Below are 21,271 nucleotides of genomic sequence, written 5' to 3'. Positions count from 1 at the left end.
ATGTGTATATATATATATATATATATATATATATATACCACACACACATATAATAGTCTTTATTCACTGATCATCAAGAAGATCATTAATTTGGGTACTTCTCAACATGTACAGTTATTGTGCTCATCAATGTAGTGGGCAAGAATTAGAACAAATTCTGACTTCTAAAATATACAAAGAAGAGCCGGAGGTGGTGGCTCATGCCTGTAATCCTAGATACTCAGGAGGCAGAGATCTGAGGATCAAGGTTCAAAGCAAGGCAGGGCACAATAGGACTTGAGACTCTTACCTTCAATTAATCTCTAGAAAAGGAAGTGGGGCTTGGCTCAAGGGTAGAGCAGTAGCCTTGAGCTGAAGAGCTCAGAGACAACGCCCAAGCCCAGGAGTGGGGCAGTAACCTTGAGCTGAAAAGTTCAAGGAATAGCCCAGGCCAAGTTCAAGCCCCATGATCCCCAAAATAAATAAATAAATAAATAACACAAGAAAATGTTCATTAAAATTAATTTATGCTATGTAGCACATGCCATATTTAGGATATTTAAATTCATTTGTTGAGCCAATATTTCTAAGTCTTTATGATGAATTGAATTATTATTGGTAATTCATAACATAAAGTGAATTTCATACAAGAATTTCTGAAAGAAACAAAGATAAAACTATAAAAGTAACCAGCTGTTTTAATTTGGGAGAAAAATATTTTCCTTGATTCTCACTGACCTCAACATGTCCACTTTTACCAAAACCAGATGTCTATTTTATATGTTTTCTAATTTAATTAATTTCTGTATTTTATTTTTTCTTTAAATTTTGATTTTCGGCTTTTAAAAATGAAATTAGAAGCTGGACAGTGGTGGCACACACCTGTAATCCAAGCTGGTCAGAGCCTGAGATCTGAGGATCAGGAACAAAGACAGCCTAAGCTCAAGCCCAGGGCCAGAAATTTTTTTTTAGAAAGGAGAACTATACTGTAAAACAACCTTTAAAAGACAATATTGGGAGTCACCTGTGGCTCTATGTCTGTAATTCTTCTACTAAGGTAGCTGAAATCTAAGAGTCACAGTCATTATCACTGTGATTCTTGGTTATCATGATGGGAACTGCTCTGCTCTGCCAAGGACTCATCATCATAATGGATTGAAACCTCTGTAACTGAAAATTTCATGACTCCAGAGCTTTTCATTTACTGAAACTGAAACAAAAAGTCTTAGCCATTTGTCATTCCTCTAATTTTTTTATGAAGATAGCAGGTATAATACAAGCAACATAAATGAAAGGCAAATGGGAAGCTATGGTTTCCTAAGATGTGTTTTCCATGACTTGTACTCAGTTTATCCCCTGAGGACAACTTAAGAAAGCTCCACTTTTCCTACAGGGTCTTAAAATTTTTGAAGAGGGGGATGCAGGAGTGTGGCCTAATGGTAGAGTACTTGCCTAGCATGCACGAAGATCCGGGATTGACTCCTCAGTACCACATATATAGAAAAAGCCAGAAGTCATGCTGTGACTCAAGTGGTAGAGCTCTAGCCCAAGGACAGTGTTCAGGCCCTGAGTTCAAGCCAGAGAACTGGCAAAAAAAGATTTTTTTTTGAAGAGGAAGCAGATTACTTATTGGGGAAAAGTATTATTTATATGATGGAGAGTTAGTAACACTTACATATTCACAAGTCATTAGTTTTTTATATATTATACCCACCAGCCACAAATCACACAAAAAATTGGAAAACCACCACTTACTAAATCTTCTAAATTGGAAAGTTGTTCAAATCCCTCTGGTATGTAAGTTAATTCATTATGTTGGAGATATAGGGCCTTCAGGTTTCTTAGGTGTGTCATTTCCTCAGGAATCATTTCCAGTTTGTTATGGCTATTGGTTGACAAAAATAAACAATGAATAATTTGGTAGACGAGACAAGAAATATTTAGCAAAGGCATTCTTTTACTTTGTCAGTTTTTTGTGCCTGTTCTTCAGCTTGAAATCAAGGACTTGTCCTTGAGCTTTTTTGCTCAAGGCTAGTGTTCTACCACCACTGGAGTCAGAGTTCCACTTCTGGCTTTTGGTGGTCAACTGGAAATAAGAGACCCACAGACACTCCTGCCCCAGCTTTGATCCTCTTATTTCAGCTTCCTGAGTAACCAGGATTATAAAAGTGAACCAACATCCTTCTAACAAAGGCTTCTATCTGTCCTTACCAATGACAGGAACTCATTATAGAAACTAAGCACTTATTTAAGAACTTATCAAAACTCACATCCAGAAAACCATACCCAGTGATATAACTAGTGTTTTGAAGTGCATCAAAGAAAAATAACAAAAAAGTTTAGAAATTCTTGTTAATTTATAATCAACTCTCACTTTTACATGTAAATGAAAGAATTTACTGAACATTTAGTATCTACTATTATAGCTGACTTTCAGAACTTTGATGTAAATATATTTATAACATATTACAAGATGATTCACATTACATAAAGGTTAGGCTTCACGATTTGCAGTCAGAACATAAGCAGCTGTTTCAGTTTGAGGGCCTGCCAGTTCGTGTTGAAAGTAATATTTAAATCCTATGTTTTGGACTTGTAAGAAGAAACTTTAAGGCAGTTCTAAACAATTATCATGTTGTTGGCGGTGGTGGTTTGTTGTCCTATACTTATATTGGAGCTTGAACTCATGGTCTCTTACTTTTGCTTAGCCTTTTCCATTCCAAGTTGGCACCCTATCATTCGAGATACATTTCCACTTTTTATAGGCTGGCTTCAAACTGGGATCCTCAGTGTCCTGAATAGCCAGGACTGAAAGTTTGTGCAACAAGTGCCTAGCCAATTAGCCCTCTTTCATAGGTAGCATTTTTGTGGACTCATGATAATCTTATGTTTTTTTTTTTACAAAATTAGAAAAATTACTGTTTTAGAAATTACTTTTCCTAAGATCAATCAATTTACAATTAGAAAAGATACAACTATCTTTTTTTTTCAAAAATCTGTACAGGCTGAATACCTAAAAGTCTGTGGGACTCTTATTTCAAACTAACCAGTAAAAAAAGTCAAAAGTAGAGTTGTGGCTCAAGTGAGTAAGAGTACCAACCTTGAGCAAAAAAGCTTAGAGACAATGCCTAAGCTCTGAGTTCAAGCCCCAAGAATAGCAAAAATTAATTTTTAAAAAGTCATAAACATGCTTATTTTATAAAAGTTTTCCAAATGACTAATGTAAATGAAAGAATTAAGAAATAAGAGTATTTTATTTTCTTCTCCTAAATGAAATTTCCCCTAATTTCTTCTTTTCTACCCCAGATATAGCAGATGTTTCTTTATAATGGATATATTTTGGGGAACACATAATTAACTAGAGCCTTTGCCACTCAAGTTTCCTAAGTATCTATCAATGGCAATATTATAATCATGTTCATGGAATCCCAGAGATTTTGGAAAAATTAAAAACTGCTAATATTACAAAACATAGTGGCAGGGTACAGTTCAGAGGCATAGTGCTTGTCTAGAATGTATACGGTCAAGTCGGATATCAAGAGTCACAAATCTAAGAAAGAATAAAATTCTTCAGCATTAAAGAAAGAATTGGTATTTTTCCCTATACTTTAACAGCTAGTTTTTTCTTAGTTATCAAAGTAACTTAAAATTTGGCATGTGAAGAGAATGGTTTGCCAAAATCAGAATCACAATAAATTATCATATTACATAGACAATTCCATTTGAGCCCAACAATTTAGAGCCATCCTGGACAACACAGTAAAACATAATATCTTTTCTTAAAAAAAAAAAGTAAAATGAAATAGAGGAGGGCAACAGTGGTAGCTCCTGCCTGTAATCCTGCTGCTCAGGAAATATGAAATTGGCAGTATAGGAAGCCAAGGCCAGCCCCAGACAAAAACTTGATACTGTCATCCAAAATGCTGCTAAAGCAAAAAGGACTAGAATATTGTTTAAGTAGGGGCAAGTGAGAGGCCTTTAAGTTTCAAACCCCAGTACCAAGAACAACAACAAAAATATTCTCCTTCAACTACTTTCTGAAATAATACAAAAATACTTCCATTTATTGAGTTGGGGATTTAAACAAGGGTTTCAAGAATACTACACAAGAGGTACTATCTATAAACTAACATCCCAACCCAGTGACACTTTCCAATGTTAGGACAAAATATTTTAAGCCCAACGCTGGTGGCTCATGTCTGTAATCCTAGCTACTCAAGAGGCAGTTCAACTCCAGCCTGGGCATTTAAGTCCATGAGACTTGGCTCCAATTAACCACCCGAAAACTGGAATTGGTGCTGTGGCTCAACATGGTAGAGAGCTAGCTTTGGGCTGCAAAGCTCAAGGACAGCACCCAAGCCCAGAGTTCAAGCCCCATGACTGACCAAAGAATTTTTTTTTGGCCAGTTCTGGGGCTTGAAGTCAGGGCCTTGGCACTGCCCTTGGACACTTTTTGATCAAGGCTATCGCCCTGCCACTTGAGCCACAATGCCACTTCCAGCTTTTTCCATGTATGTGGTACTGAAGAACTGAACCTAGGGCTTTGTGCACACTAGGCGAGCACTCAACCACTAGGCCAAATTCCCAGCCCCAAAACAAAATTTTAAGTATATTGCTTATACTATTGTAATTGCAATATTAGAAAAAAATAAGCTAAACTTTACCTGATATTAAGCTTCTGAAGATTTTCTAGCTCTCTTATAGCAGAAGGAAGGGATGTCAGTTGATTGTCATGTATCTGAAATTATTAAAAAACAAAAAGTTATATTTAATAATATTTAAGTTTTACTTTTAAAAAAATTATGTACTTGTTCTTCTAACTCAATGGCAATGAAAAGGCTATTGACAATTTGTTCTATGCACAAAAAAGGAGAAATAGTGTGAAACGAACCAAACTGTTCATAAGAAGAACTTAGCAATTTAAAATAGAATTAAAAAGAACATACATAAAAAGTAGTTTATCCTATGAGCCGGGAGTTTGGCCTAGTGGTTAAAGTGCTTGCCTAGCATGCATGAAGACCCGGGTTCGATTCCTCGGTACCACATACATAGAAAGAAGCCGGAAATGGTGGTGAGGCTCAAGTGGTAGAGCTCTAGCCTTGAGAAAGTCCAAGGGCAGTGCTCAGGCCCTGAGCTCAAGCCCAGGACTGGCAAAAAAAAAAAAAAAAGTAGTTTATCTTAGTTGGGCACTGATGGCTCACGCCTCCAGAGGTTGAGGTCTGAAGATAGGAGTACAAAGCTTGCCCAGGCACAAAAGTCCATGAGACTCTTACCTCCAATTAACAAGCAGAAAACCAGAAGTAGAGCTGTGGCTCAGTGAGAGAGTGCTAGTCTTGAGGGAAAAAATCTCAGGGACAGTGCCCAGCCCCACAACCAAAACCAACAAAAAAAGTAGTTCATCTCCTTGAGTTTCAATTTCTAGTAGAGGTGAGAGGATTATAAACAATAATCCTCTGATGGTATTATTCATGTAAATATATATATATATACACACACATATATTACATGAGTATATGTTGTTTTGTTTTGGGCTTTTGAGCTGGTCATGGGGCTTGAACTCAAGACTTGGGTGCGACAACTGAGCACTTCTGCTCAAGGCTAGTCTTCTACCACTTAAATCAGGTCCATTTCCAGTTGTCGGATGGTTAGTTGGTGCCAAGAGTCTCAGACTTTCCTACTGAGGCTGTCTTCGAACCTCAAACTTCAGATCTCAAACTCCTGAGCAGCTAAAACTACTGTCAGAGCTACCGGTGCCTGGGAAGGGGAAAAAAAAAATTCAGAGGAAGCCAGTACATTCATTTTACAAAGACAATAAAAACTTCTCTAGAAATCTTACTATTTGCACCCAACACTTTCACACATGAACTAAAGAGCTTTTAATGTTGCTAAATAAATTACAACAGAAACCAATAGAGTTTGAAATAAATGACTCATACCTCACATTACCACATGACATGGTATCTACACCCTAAAAATTGATTCCTTTAATTAGAACATAAAGATTTAAACTTTAAAGGTCTAAGTAAGTAAAGGTAAAAGCAAATTATAAAAAAAAGACAATAAAAATGAAGTAACTATCTTAAGTAACTAACTGCTTTGATACTGAGAATAATGGATATAAAAGCTAACAATCTAGGTGCTAGTAATGTCTTGCACTTGTAATCCTAGCTTAGATCTGAGATTGTGGTTTAAAAGCCAGCAAGGGTAGAAAACTCCTTGAGACTCTGGTCTCCATCATAACCAGGAAAAAGCTAGAAATGTAACTTTGACTCAAATGGTAGAGTGCCAGTATTGAGTGAATAAGCTAAGGGGCAGGGCTCAAGCCCTGAATTCAAACCCTAGTACTGGCATAAAAAAAAAGCAACCAGAAAAAAAAAAGAAGCTATCACTTGTTACCACTTGTTAACAAGTATTTTGGCTGGGCACCAGTGGCTCAAGTCTGTAATCCTAGTACTCAGATGTTGAGATCTGAGGATGGTGACTGAAAGCCAACCTGGGCAGGAAAGTTCATGAGATTCTTCTCTACAATTAACCACCAAAAATCCAAAAGTAGATCTCTGGCTCAAGTGGTAAAAGGCTAGCTTTGGACAGAAAAGCTCAAGGACAGCTTCCTGGCCTTAACTTCAAGCCCCAGGACCAAAATTTTAAAAATTAAAAAAAAAGAAAAAAGGATTCTGTTTGTATTTGTTAAGCAAATTCAAAAAAATAACTTTTAAAAGTAGGTAATGGTATCAGTTCTTGTTGATATAGAAATTGAACTACACCACAAAAATATAACTTTCCCAAAGTGCCACACCTACTAACCATTATTCTATTCGCCACAACACTTTATTTGACCTTGCATTTTACCAACTCAGTATAAAAGGGTTTGTTTTGTTTTTTGCTTACAAAAGTCTAAGTTTAGCTTTTTTGCTTTTCTTCAACTGAGAACCCATAATTATAAACAACTTACATCAAGAACAATCAGTGCAGGCAAAAGCCGAAGGTCATCTGTAAGTGACTGGAGTTTATTGTTTGATATGATTAATTTGGTCAAATCTGTCTGCTCCCACCATCTTTCAGTAGCACCAAATGAGAGGTTCTGGTTAGCTTCAGCAGGGATATCCACATTTATTCTCCAAACACACTGAGGCACTATTTCCAACATCACCATAAAAAGAAAAAAGATGACAAATGTAAGTGGAAACTAATCCAGTTACTCAAAAAACAAGCTTCAAGTGTGGACAGATGCTTTTTTTCTTTTTCTTTTTTTTTTTGGCCAGTCCTGTGGCTAGAACTCAGGACCTGAGCACTGTCCTTGGGCATTCCTCAAGGTTAGTGCTATACCACTTGAGCCACAACACTACTCTGGCTTTTTCTTTCTTTCTTTTTGATTGTATGAAACAAAAGATTCATATTAGCACCATACTATTATTTTGATATATAGTTACAGACAGTTGAATGGGAAAAGAAATGCAAATCAGCCAGCAAATAATATGTGAACATATTAATACCATCATATGGCTAAAGTGACCCAAGAGCTTAATTTTCATTGTAATAATAACTAATTAAAACTTAGTTACTTATGGCTTTCATGCAGCATAGCTTTTAACAATAAAAAACAATTCTTTATATTTTTGACATTTTTTTTCCAACTGACAACAAATTATAGAACTGAGGAATAACAGGCTGATAGCCATTTGTACAATCTCTGGGGGAAAAAAGTGGCAACTTGGTGCACAATAAATAGATCAAGGAAAATAAAATATAGGAGAGAGCAGCCAGAAAATCAGAAACAAATACTGTGTTAATAAATAACTTTATTAAAAGCACAGAAGTCCTACTTTTGTCTTAAATCTTACATTCTCTCATAAGTTGCAACATTTAGTAAAACAGAAAAAAAAGCGGAGCAATTTAAAACAACTTACCTTGCCTACATTCTCATATGATTAGCACACTGTAAGATTGAATGAAGAAAACAGATAGTTCTGGGATACTCCTTTGGGCACAAAAAGGGGTTGCTAAGAAAAGTATTTATCTCAAGGATGGACCTGTGTGTTGAAAGCAGCACATAACACAATCTATTCATTGTCTCAGATCAGTGACTCAAGTGGAGGACAATGCCAAACTACATAAGTGACCCAGTGTTTAGCAGGTCAACTGTCAGATCCCTAGGCCCAATGGATTAAAAAAAATGACAATGAATGTACAATTTTGAACACGTTGTACATTCAGTCATTCTTGCTGTACATATGTTCCTACAACTACAGCTATATATTATCTTTCTTTCACCTTGCTTTATAATAAACTTGCTGATCTCTATCTTGATCTCTGCCTTATTTCTGGGGCCACAATTAGAATTCAGTACCCAAGGGCCAGACAGAGGTCTCTCCTTTTTGGAGACCTCCTTCCTGGAGCATGGCCTGTCAGCACTCCTGTAATAAATTCATCGCTAAAATTTGAGAATACATTCAGTTCTATAGAGATGACAGACCTCACTGTGACTGAAACGGGAAATGAAATTTCCACATTTGGTTTTATGAGGTTTCTCTAGATACCTCAAATCCGTACAAGATCCCTCAACTTAAAAAGAATGCACGGTCCGGAGAGACAGAGAATGATGAAGGGGTGGGGGTGGAGTATTGATCAAGATGCATCGTACTCAAAAACTTGACAGGTTAAATTGAAACCCCTTTGTATAGGTGCTTCAAGATAATAAGTTATAACATAGAGTTTAAGATATACTCATTAACTCTTGTCGTTAGATCTTTGCTCAATTGCACACACAGGAGGCTCTCAGCAGGAAACGGTGGCGTTCATTTTATGGTAACAAAGGGACAGACATGTCACATTATGTCACTTACCCTGAGCTTATGGGATAACTTCCAGAAAGTGCCCCGTTCAAGTTTTGGCCTTAGTCCCGGCCGGCCCCCTCTCGAGGAGGAATGGGAGTGGACTGGAGCACGGATCCGGGCTGGGAGGACCCTCCGGGGGAAAGAGGACCGGAGGCAGGCCAGGGCGCAGGCGGCTCGAGGCCAGGGCTTTCAGACAGACACGCCTGGGCCTTACCTTCAGTGAGATTCCGACCAGACAAGTTTAACTGTCCGCTCTTCCTCGCCGCCTTTAACAGCCCCTGAGGTACCGAGGCACCGCAGTCCGTCTCCGCTCGGAAACCCGCCCGGGTATCACGCCCCGCTGCCGCCCGGTGCAGGCGCGACATGTTCAAACCCAGTGGAAGTCCAGGCGGCAAATCCCGCCCGTGACGTATAAACGCGGCGCCGTCCGCGCGCCCCGCCCCTTCCTCCCCAGCTTTTCTGCCCCGCCCCTCCCGCCGGCGCGCGGGGCCTTTAATCGTCGCGTCGCACGTCGATGTCGTCGCAGCCAGCTCCCGGGGGCTGGAGGACACAGCAACCCGTCCCGTTGCCGGTGCCGGCCTAGCGTCCTGGAATTACTTTGCTCAAGTAAGTGCGTGTCATGGGCTTCGGAGAGCCTCTGGGGTTGGTTACTGGATCTGTGGCGGCGCCTCCGGGCTCCTCCGCGCTGGCGCGGTGGTGAGGGTTTGGGGAGCGGAGAGCCCACTCTTCTCCCTCATCTAGTGGGAACGTGGGCCTTCACCCAAACTTGAGACCTGGGCGCGGCCTGCGTCGCCTCCGGACCCCTGCCCGGCCTTGTGGCCTGCGGTGGCGGTCACGCACTTCCCAGCCCCCCGGAGCAAGACCGATTGCATGGCCTTTGGCCCCCGTACCCCGTCTCCTAGAATTCGGCCCTTATTTCCGTTGTTGTGTTGAGTTTGTAGCAGTCAGATATTGGAGGCAGTGTGAACTAGAAGGATTGCATGGAAGAAGGCTTAAAATTTCAAATAAAAACAAAACAAAATAAAAAGAAACTGTTCTGCCCACCGGACAGTTGAGCGACATAAGTGGCGATGTTGGAGGAGAGGCAGATGTGGACGAGTTGTGTGGTGAAGCGCCTGCAGCCGGCACTGAGGAGCCCCCAAAAATGCAAGCGCTCACCCCTCCAGTTTACTGTAAACCTGAAGCACTTTGCTCGAGCGCTTTTGAAGCTAGGTCTTCCTTTTTTTCCTTAGCTTAGGGTAATGGTCCCTACTTTTATAAGATTTGTGAAATAATTTACTGAAGGTGGGGGGGACTAAATCTTATGCTCTTAATAGTGGGAGAAAGGAATCAATATTCAGGAAGGATTGAATATCTCGTGTGATGTATCTATTTCCTGACTGTTACAGTTTCCAACTGAAATGTGTAACTTACTGATTCATCCAAGGAGAATCATTAAGAACTCATCCTGAGTTTACAAAGTAGCTCAGTGCTTAAGCCATTGTCTCCCATGTGCCAAGCCTTGGATTCTGTCCTCAACACTGGGGGTAAAAAGAAAGAGTGTGTTAATTGTAAAGAGAGAGGACACATTCCGTTCTGCATCCTGTACTTCTCCACTGCCGGAGATGGTTTTTGTCTGAAAAGCAGGGGCTAACCTACTCATCTAGATCACTGGGGATGAATAGTATTTGTTGAAAGGCTGGTTGATAGTTTTTACAAAAGCCGCACCACATGCACAGTTTTGCCTGTAAAAATTGCTGCATGGTGAATTCAGTTTTAAACACTTCATCTCTTTTGTACCTCTTAACTAAGTAGAAAACTGAAAAACTAAATGGAAAGGTACCAGCAGTTAGTTTACTAAGCAACAAAAGGCTAGGTTTTAGAGCAAAAGTACAGATGGGGGGGGGGTGTTTGTTTGCAAAGTTTCAAATCCTCCTTGTCATCCTCTCTATACATTAAAGATAATTTGAGCCATTACCAAATAAATGCCAGGCTCAGTGGTAATAATAACCTCTATATTTGCTTCTCCCCCCCCCCTTTGGGTGGGCCATGAGCTTGAACTCGGCCTGAGAACTGTCCCTGAACTCTTCAGCTCAAGGCTACCACCCTACCCCCGGGGCCTGAGTGTTGTCTCTAAGCTCTTCAACTCAAGTCTACTGCCCTAACCTTGAGCCTAGCTCTACCTCGGTTTTCTAGAGGTTATTTAGAGATAAGAGTCTCGGGTCCTTTTTTGCCTGGTCTGGCTTTGAGTAAGTGTGAGACAGCGCATCCACTGCACATCCACTGCACTCGGCTTGCTATTTCTTTTTTAACCTGAAGACCAGTTCGGATAAATTGAGGTCATAAGAAGTTAAAGAGTTTACACAAGGTCACAAGTTTCTATAAATGATATGGTCAGGGAGTTGAACCTACATCTAACCACTTACCTAATGACTTTCTTATATTTTACAGTCTTTTATTCTGAAATTATGGTCATGGACACATTTTATTTATTTATTTATTTACTTACTTATTTATTTTGGTGCCAGCACTAGTGTTTGAACTCAGAGCCTCTGCTCTCTCCCACTGGTAGTATTCCACAACTTAAGCCATGGCTTCACTTCCAGCTTTTTGCCAGCTAGTCTTGAGGATTTTTGCACCAAGATTCTCAAATCTCCACTTCCTGAATAGCTTTTTTCTGTGTGTGTGTGTGCCAGTTCTGAGACTTGAAGTCAGGGCCTGAGCACTGTCTTTGAACGTTTCTCAAGGCTAGATAGGGCTCTGCCACTGAAGCCACAGCACCACTTCCAGCTTTTTTCTGTGTATGTGGTACCGAGGAATCCAACCCGGGTCTTCGTGCATGCTAGGCAAGCACTCTACTACCAGGCTAACCTTCCGACCCCAAGCCTTTGTTTTAAAAAGATATGAAAACCTTTTTCTTTGTGCTGGTCGTGGGTCTCTGTTTCTGAGCTCTTCAGCTCAAGACTAGCACTCTACTACTTGAGCCACAGAGCCACTTCCAGTTTACTGGTGGTTAATTGGAGATAAGAGTTTCATGGAATTAAGTGCCCAGGCTGGCTTTAAAAGCCTTGAGTCTCAGATCTCATCCCCCTGAGTAGCTAGGATTACAGGCGTCAGCCACCACATCTGACAATCTTTTTCTTTTATAAGAAGTAAGACTACTTTTAACAAATGAATTGCTTTAGTATAAAATTTTACAACTGTATCCTTCTGTAGTTTGATTTTTAACATGTAATAGCAGCGTATAATTTTTCAGTTCTAATAATCCAACTAAGGGCCTGCTGCTTGCTAAGACATTGCTGTATCATTTGAGCAATGCTGCCCATCTAAGTATTTTTATTACCGATGTTTCATAAAAACATCCTATTGAAGCATTGTTTCATTTTGTCTGAGCATATCCTCTTTAGTGACAAAGTAATTCTGAAATATCCAAGTAGCCATATACTTGTGAATGTCAATACATAAATGTGACATGCATAAGAATTTTTCTAGTATATGTCTATAATACATCATGTGTTTCATTTGGGGAGCAAATGTGGATTGAGCAAGTAGTGGTAAAAGTTATTTCTTTATTCAGTTGAGAAAATTATGTGTTTTATCTCATAGAAAGTAAATGATAATCAACTTGAATTGAGCTTCCTGAAGAAATAGTAGTTACAGTCATATATAGTTATATGAGTGGGAATTACCCCTTTATGGCATATATATAAGTTTGTATATTTAAATGTAATATGTGATATGCATATACGATATGTCATATATATAAATATTTTTAAGGAAAATTGATTTTTTTCAACATGCTTTTAAAAAACTTTTTCATTGTTATTATAAAGATGATGCACAAAGGGGTTACAGTTACAAAAGGTCAGATAAAAAGTACATTTCTTTTTCAGCAATGTTAATCCTTCCCTCACTCTCTCCCAATGTTTCCTGTCCATAAGTTGTATAGTTCATTTTCAACAGTCTCCAGGGAGTACCACTGCTGCATTTGTTCACTCTTTGTCCCTCTATTTCTGTGAACCCGCCCTTACCTTTCCAAGGACAGATAAACAATATAAAAAGAAAAGGAAGCAAAAAAAAAAAACCCCAAAACCTGTTTCCATTTCCTGGAGTTCATTCAATAAATGGTATTTCATATGATTAGAGACACTTACTAGACATTGTGCCTTTGTGGGTTTTTTTTTTTTTAAACCACTGGTATTTAAATCAAAGCATTCACTTCTTTTAAAGAATGTGTTCCTAACTATTCCGGAAGTTCCAAAGGATTGTGGATTGAAGCCAGCCTGGGCAAAAAGGTCTGATTGACTCCATCTGGAAACTAATAAGCAAAAAGCTGGTCTAGAAGTGTGACTCACATGATAGAATACCAGCCAATCAGGCAAACGTGGCAAGTGTGAGGCCCTGAGTTCAAACTGGTCCAAATAATGAACTTTAGACTAGTAGGCGTGGTACAGTTATAATCTCAGCTGCTCTGCTGGCACAAATGGGATGATCACAAATTGAGACCATGCCTTGTAAAAACGGTAACAAACAAGTTGGGTGTGGTAGTCCACACCTGTAATCTCAGTTATGAAGGAGGCAATTAGTAGAAGTATTTCTCCAAGACTGCAAAAAGTACAGAATCTAACAAAAAAAAATAACTAAAATGCATAAAGGAACCTGGCTCAAAGTGATGAGGCCCAAAGTTCAAATACTTAGTCCTACCCAAAACATGGATACAGACACATATATATAATATATACTGAAAAAGATATCTGAGTCCCTACTGGACAGCTGCTTTTTGTGAAAAAATGCTTAGCTGGAATGTAATGTATTCAGTATAAATAATGTACAGATGTGCTATTCAAACTGTTCTTAAAACAAGAAATGAAAGCTACATTTAAGCCCAAGAATCATATCACCCATAAACTGCTGTTGTGTTTCATAAGGGAAAGTAAGACTTCTTACCAAATTAAGAGAGCATTTGCCCCTACCACTAAGAATTTTTTTTTAATCTGTACTTGTGAGATAGGATCTATCAGTGTAGCCCCCACCACCCTCACACTTGCTATGTAGCTCCAGCCAGCCTCCTACCACTATCCTCTGCCTCAGATTCTTGTTGGGATTATAGCAATGAGCTTCTTACACTAAGTCATCCATGCAGTTCATCATTTATTATATTGGGGCTTGAACTTAAACCTTAGTGTTTGCCCATCCCAGGCCTTCTGTTTTTGTTATTTTTCTGATAGGGTCTTGGCAGCCACTATCTTCTGTTAAAGGTTACCTACTGAAAAATGTTTGAGTTCTCTTTAAATTGTTGGATTTCACATTTTATTTTCCTTAGGGCTTTTAACTATAAACACTTTTGCTTTATTTTTTTTTTCCTCCCTCAATCCTTATTTTCAGTGTAGGCCCTGGAGCATGCTAAGCAAAACCATTTACCACTAAACTGTGTCACCAGCCCCAAATTTTCAACTTTTGAAAGTACTCAGTAGAAAATGTACTTCACTATTTCTTTGAAGGCAGCACATATTTTGTATGTTTATTTGCAGTTTCAGATGTGGCTATGAATTGTATTTTGTTAAGGTTGTTAGTGCAGGTTTGTGTAACTTTTTTGATGGAAAAAATAAATTTTCTTTGGGATTGTATATTTGCATATTTCACTTCTATTTTTTTTGTTTTTGTTTTTTTTTGTTTTGTTTTTGACTTCTTTTTTTTATTGTAATTAGTAAAAGGGTTACATGATATTTGCCAGATAGAAGGTGCATTAATTCACATACATTGATACCCTTTCACATGTCTTGGTACCCATTTCCCTTCCCCCCCATTCACATCTATTTTTACTGCTCTCCTTTTAAAGGGTGAGAAGCACACTGTTGTAGGAGAGTTAATATTTGATTAGAATGTTTGGTCTTCTATGTCTGTTTACAATACAAAACAGTTTGGGAAAATAACATTTTCATTTCCTTTCATAAAGACTTTTAACATGTCAATATTTATCTCTTGAAAAAAAGTTAATTTCCCTGTTTTGTTGTTGCTTCTTATTTTTTTATACAGTACTTAAGAAGAAATCGAAAGTCAGGGTGGTGATAAACCAATATTGCTTATGTCATTTAAGGAAAAAAACTATTATTGAGATTTATTTATTGGTCATTTTTAAAATCACCTAAAAGTATTTTGCTATTCCCAGTGGTTTTTTAGGGAAAGCTTGATTTAGCACAAAGAACAAGTAGAATTGGGTGAATGTATATAATACCAATATGAATAACTGTTCAAAAAATCAGTCTGGGAGCTGGAAGCATAGCCTAGTGTTAGAGTGCTCACCTAGTATGCACAAAGCCCTGGGTTCAATTCCTTGGTACTACATACACAGAAAAGGCCAGAAGTGGCACTGTGGCTCAAGTAGCAGAGCACTACCCTAAACAAAAAGTAGGACAGTGCCCAGGCCCTCAGTTAAAGCCCCAGGACCCTTATTGAAACTAAAAAATTCAAATGATATCCCGAATCCCTCATTTTCATAGAAAAGTACTGGAAATCATATTACTAATTAGGGACAGAACCTCTGTTCCGGAGAGTATGCAGAAGCTGTTTGTTGGAGTGGTGGGCGCCTGAATGGAAATCTAGTATAGCATGTTAAAATGCGAAATGTAAAGGGTGCTACCTAGAATAACTTCTAATTCATGGCTTCCATGGGAAGCAGGTAGTAATTCAGAGAAAGAGAATGATGGTATAAAATGAAACCTAGCAGGAGACAGCCATTTATTTTTCCAAAATAAGAAGGTTCCCCCACCCCAAATAATACAGAACCTGAAACTAACTCCTAGTGCTTCCCATTTTACAAGTTTAAGTTTTTCCAAACTTATGTGGCAGGCTATCAGAGACATCAAGGGAGTAGAGGCTTTGGAGTGAGTTTTTTTGTTTGTTTTTAATCCTTGCCTGCTCTACAGTTACTTGTTTTTTACAGAACTGAAACTCATTGCTTAACTTTTCTAGATGGTAATTTCTTCGTTGAATAAGTATTATAATAGCTGATCTCTGTATTTGTATGAATATTCTCAGTAATATTCACCACTAGGTGGGGCATTATTTCTCATAATTCAGGTAAGGAAATTACAGTGAAAAGTATTGGTAGTAAAACCCCTTTAGATTGACCTAGGACCTGTGTTATTAATCACACTAGTACCTTTGAGTGTTAGGAGGATTAAAGACCACTTTTAAGACATTCAGTTAATGTAAATCAGTCTTATTACTGGGTTGCATATACTCATTTTAGTTTGAATTTTTTTAAGTAACTGTCCTTTATGAAAAGAACATTAACTTTACAGCATAAAAAAAGTTAAAGGTAAATGTTGCAAATGCCCTAATTCCTTGAGTTAAGATGTCCTTAAAATTCTTGAAGTACCTTGAACACTTGTTTGTTAAATTTGTCATTTAAAATATGATGTAAAAATCAATGTTAATAAATTCTTTAATAAAAAAAACTATGGAAAGAAAAAAAAATCTTGAAAGTAAGTAGGTGCCTACAGCTCAGGCCTGTAAACCTAAAGTACTCAGGTGGTTGAGTTCTGAGGATCATTGAAACCAGCCCTGGCTGGAAAGTCCCTGAGACTCTTATCCACCAAAGAGCTTGAAGTGAGTGAGTACTGGGTCAAATGGTAGACTACTTAACTATACAGAATTTACACTCGATTTATGTGTGTGTGCATGCACGCACCAGACCTGGAACTGCCTGTATAAAGGCTCAAAAAATGAAAGTTTTGTCAAGTTTGAGGAACTGTGTGATTGGATAATAATGGATGCAGTTTACAGACTGGTTTGGGTAATGTTGAAAACATATGCCAAGGATTTTTTGGATATATGAGCTGGGATTGAAGGGAGAAAATAAAGGAAGGGGTAACAATGCCTAAAATGTATTATACTTGTGACCTGACTTATTAACATACCCTTTTTTCAGCTACATAATAATTTAAAAATTGTTGTATGCAGATTTTCCTCTAGAAATTATCAAAAGAATATTGTGAAATAAAATTTTAACTTATAAATAGTAGATACGTTAAACTGTATCTTTTCGGAAGGTTTTAGAAACAAAACAAATTAGTTACAAATCTAATGCTACTAAAGTTTTTGTAACGACTTCAGGAAAGTATGGCAGGCTGTGACAGAGAAGAAAAACTTAGTAGCTAGGGATGGGTGTAAATTAGAAAATTTTTCCTGTGCAGTTCTGTCTTAGGAAATATTGTGGCCACTAATTAATAGAATAGTGGCGAAAGTGAGCAAGTGGTTTGCAGTGGGATGGATGAAGGCATGCTTTACAGAAAAATAAAACCCAAGCGGCCTAGAGTCAGGAAGCTGCTGCTCTCCTTTCTCTAGCCGCGGACCGCCGGCCGGGCCTGCGCAGAGCGGCGCAGGCGCTTGCGCTTGCGCCAACGTCGATGCTGACGCCGGCGCGCCGCGCAGCATTGTGGGCGCCGGGTCGGCGGGGGGAAGGAGGCTGGCTGCGGGGTGGGCCGTTTGTGCTCTCGTGGTCTCGAACTCGCGCGCTCTCCCCTCCCCCGACGTGCCGCGGGGCGGAGAAACGGCGGCAGCGGCGGCGGCGGCGGGATAGCCGGAGCGGACACCCAGTCTCCCCCCGCGACTCGGTTCCTCTCCCCCCCTCTCACTGTTTGTTGTGTGTTTGATGTGTTAAAGCAGGAGCGAGAACTCGAGCAGCGCCATGAGCAACACCACCGTCGTCCCCAGCACTGCGGGCCCCGGCCCCAGCGGCGGGCCCGGCGGCGGAGGCGGCGGCGGCGGCACCGAGGTAATCCAGGTGACGAATGTCTCCCCGAGCGCCAGCTCCGAGCAGATGCGGACTCTCTTCGGTTTCCTAGGCAAGATCGACGAACTGCGCCTCTTCCCGCCGGAGTGAGTATCGTCCCCCATCGCCGTTTCCGCTGACGCGCCGCCCGGGCCTGGGCCTGGCCGCCACTCGAGCCCGCGGCGGCTTCCAGGCCCGGAAGTGGGGGTTGGCCCGTCGCTAGCGTGTGCGGGGGGAAGAATTTACGGAAAAGGAAAGGGCCACGACTTCGGAGGCTAGGGGACCCTGCCCTCTTCATTTATACTGTTAATTCCCTTGAATTGTGCCCACGAGTGGTGGTTTTCCTTTGACAAGCACCATTTTATGCGTTTCGCATGTAGATTTACTTTTCAAAGACAATAGCAACAACAAAAAAAGCATCCTTGATTTTGCAATCTGGAAGAGAGATAGCAAAACTCTCATACTTGTGTCCATTTGGTGTTAAAATTTGTTCACTTATTGTAGACGCTGTTCGGTGATTTTGGCCTGTGGAAGATAGTTTAAAGACCCATTTTTTGGTTAATCTCATGAGCCTGAATATGTAGTACTTTCGGTATAGATGTAAAAAATGAGAAGTAGCTGAGCCCTTGTGTTTCCTTCTGGTTAAGATGTAGAATTTTATATCCTTGACAAATAATTTTAGAGGATGTTGGAAATTTAAAATTGTAGCATATAACTTTTGTCTTATTCATGTTAAAAATACTTTCATTGCCAAGTATTAAATGAGTAGATTATTTTAAAAGCAGTCGTGAAGGTATGAAAAGTAGAACAAACTCTAAAATACTAGTAATATGCTTTCTGGGAAAATGTAGTGGAAAAGTGAACATTCAAATAGTATTGTCAGTTAACCACCTACGATGTGTGTTAACAGTTTTATGACAATCACTTGATTTCTAAACAGGGAATTGAAATCCTGAAGGAATTTACAGTTAAGGTGCATGTAATCGATATTGGTATGTTTTCACTCAGTTAAAGAATGGATAAAAATTGTTCATGGTTGTTTCTTAAACATATTCCATTACTTTCTACTTAATATTTTCACATAACTTGTTTTCAAGTTGGTATGTTGTATTTAATGCTGGAGAAAATGTGTGGAAAGAGAATTTTCATAAAAATGGCAGAAAGTCAGTGATACTTTGGTGGTGGCAATCATTTAATACTGAGACATTTGAAACACCAGTTGTAACATTCTTTCTAAGCATGAAAGTTTCTAAAAGTTCCTTCGGAGTTGATTTTTGAAAGGCCTTATCTAAAGAAAGTTTCCTTACACTACTCATGACCTTTTTTTGGGGGGGGGTCAATCATGGGATTTGACTCTGGGCCTGGGTGCTATACCTGAGCTCTTCAGCTCAAGCCTACTGCCCTGCCCTTTGAGCCACAGCAACACTTTGCGTTTTCTACTGGGTAATTTGGAGACTCTTGGACTTTGGTTCCCAAGCTGGCTTTGAACAGCAGTCCTCAGATCTCAGGCTGCTGAGTAGAAGGATTGCAAGTGTGAGCCACAGCACCCAGCTACCATTTCATAAATTCAATTTAAAAGGGTTTCTTGTTTTTGCTGCTTTTTTTTTGGGGGGGGGGTGTCAATCCTGGGGCTTGAACTCAGGGCCCAAGATTCTTTTGCTCAAAATTAGCATTCTACTAGATGAGCCACTGTGCCTTCTGGCTTTTTTTTTTTTTTTTTTTTTTTTTGATAGACAAGTGTCTGGCTTTTTCCTTTGTAGTCCAATGAATAATATCATTATAACCCAGATAGCTGCTGGGGAACTACTCAACAATCACATGATATACATTGTTATGCATACATTCAGAAGATTCCTTTCTCAAAGGTATATATTATTAACATACTTTTGTTCTTTAGCACCCTCCTTTGTGTTCTACATAGGTATCATTTTTTCTGAATGTGTGGAAAGTAGAGGATACTGCATTATCTTTAATATAGAAAGGCTTTCAATTCAGATATTGTAGGTAGGTAATTACCTACAGTATTGCTTTTATTTATTTAATGTTGGGTTTTGTTTGTTTCTTAGTCTATCTCAGTTAATCTGATCTGCCCAACTGGGAATACTTTGACAATTTTTATGAACTCATTAGAGTTTCATCAGTTTGTCAGATAATAAGCTATAGACTAGCAGCAGTCCAAAAGAACTTAGCATTCCAAAAATGTTGCGTTGGGGAAGCTGCTCTACTGCTAAGCTACAACCCCCAAGCCTGGGTTTTTAGAGATAGAGTCTCACTTTGTAGCCCAGACTCATTTCAAACAGTCCTTCTGCTTCTGTCTTTCAAGTTGATGGTATTACAGATGAAAGGGTCCCCACAATGAGTCTTGCATTATTATGCAGATAGGTAATTATTAAATATATGGATTTAGTGAGATATCACAGTAGAGATTATAAATGAAATGCTTATCAAGGAATTAGCCAAGTGAATCGTTACAATAAGGTAAACTGTTAAAATGTTTAAATATTTAAATGTTTAAATATTTAAGATCCTTAATTGCTTTTGAGTAACAAATCAAGTACACTAAACCAATCAAGTACATTAATGATCTTGTAAAATTACTTTCAATAAGAAAAAGAATTAAATTTCTTTTTACAATGCAACAGTTTACTGTGTACTTCTTACATAATGAAAAACAGGACAGCTGCTATTTGAGGGACTTAAGATATAACTGTTCCCTCAGAAATGGTTTGCCCAATTTTGAGGTAGGATTTGAGAAAGACTATTTATTGTCTCGTGTCCTACTCCATAGGTTCTCACGTTTAAGTGGCTGTGAATATAGACTGAAGACATTTAAGTTTTTAGAAGTGACACTTGCACATGTAAATTCTTTGTTGGCAGAGGGGACGGTTGTTGGACTTGAAGCTTGACACTCAAGGCTTGGGCCCTCTTCCTTTGCTTTTTCACTCAAGATTTGTACTCTACCACTTGAGGCACAACACCATTTCTGATTTTCATTAATTAGAAAGAGTTTGCCTGGACTGACTTGGAACTGCACCCCTCAGATTTCAGCCTCCTGAGTAGCTAGGATTATAGGCATTAGCCACCAGCACCCAGCTTAAAGAACTGTTTCAATTGCTTCTTGCACTCCTGTAATCCAGCTATTGGGAAGTTATAGGTTCCAAGCCAGACTGGACCAAAAACATAAGAAACATATTTGAAAAGGAACTTATAAAAAACCATGGCTCCAGCTCACTAGTGATTGAGTGCCTGCCTAATGAACATGAGTCTGAGCTCAAACCCAGTGCTGCCTCCTCCAAAAAATTAATATATAGTTTAAGAACTTTATTTTTTTATATTTTAGTCTGATGATAGTATTAAAGAATGGTGAAATACAAGCATCTTACTATTTTCTTAAGTGTTAAGAACATAATAGTATTAAGAGTATTGTTTAAGAAAAACATTTATGTTGGAAGAGATACAAAAAGTAACAAGTTTAATATTTGAACTAATAAATCATTTTCACTCATGTTGAGTGAAGCATTGTTAAATTTTAGAACATTACTAATTCACATTTTATATATAATGTATATATGTATGTATGTCTTATCCTTTCAGAAACATTTAACAGTAAGACTATGACATTGGCTTATTCCTTGTGGATAAATTGTCAGTTTCACTTTGAACCTGAAGTAGGTAGGATCTCTATTTTCCTTTAGGAAAAATA

At 38.9% G+C, this 21,271-nt stretch overlaps 2 protein-coding genes across 8 annotated transcripts in view; one reads left to right on the top strand and one right to left on the bottom strand.

Moving 5' to 3' along the window:
• Lrrc40 (leucine rich repeat containing 40) overlaps window positions 1-9,184 on the bottom strand; it is a 34,726-nt gene extending 25,542 nt beyond the window's left edge. The window contains exons 1-4 of the mRNA XM_090334626.1: window positions 9,028-9,184; window positions 6,932-7,113; window positions 4,644-4,717; window positions 1,735-1,864 (exon numbers count right to left, since the gene is read on the bottom strand). Coding sequence (XP_090190752.1) covers window positions 1,735-1,864; window positions 4,644-4,717; window positions 6,932-7,113; window positions 9,028-9,178 — 537 coding nt within the window. The 5' untranslated portion in view covers window positions 9,179-9,184. The remainder of the gene's footprint in view (window positions 1-1,734; window positions 1,865-4,643; window positions 4,718-6,931; window positions 7,114-9,027) is intronic.
• A 218-nt stretch (window positions 9,185-9,402) lies between these two features.
• Srsf11 (serine and arginine rich splicing factor 11) overlaps window positions 9,403-21,271 on the top strand; it is a 30,983-nt gene continuing 19,114 nt past the window's right edge. The window contains exons 1-2 of one of the 7 annotated variants that reach the window (XM_090334618.1): window positions 9,403-9,419; window positions 17,463-17,675. In XM_090334618.1, coding sequence (XP_090190744.1) covers window positions 17,485-17,675 — 191 coding nt within the window. In that variant the 5' untranslated portion in view covers window positions 9,403-9,419; window positions 17,463-17,484. Of the gene's footprint in view, window positions 9,420-17,413; window positions 17,676-21,271 lie in introns of those variants that run through there. The other 6 variants (XM_090334619.1, XM_090334622.1, XM_090334621.1 and 3 more) reach the window with 6 other exon arrangements.

Source organism: Megascapheus bottae, chromosome 6 (genome assembly GCF_031878675.1).
Source record: "Megascapheus bottae isolate mThoBot1 chromosome 6, mThoBot2.hap1, whole genome shotgun sequence".
NCBI lineage: Eukaryota > Metazoa > Chordata > Mammalia > Rodentia > Geomyidae > Megascapheus > Megascapheus bottae.
The sequence above is the reverse complement of the archived record's forward strand: the minus strand, read 5'-3'. Positions and strand labels throughout refer to the sequence as shown.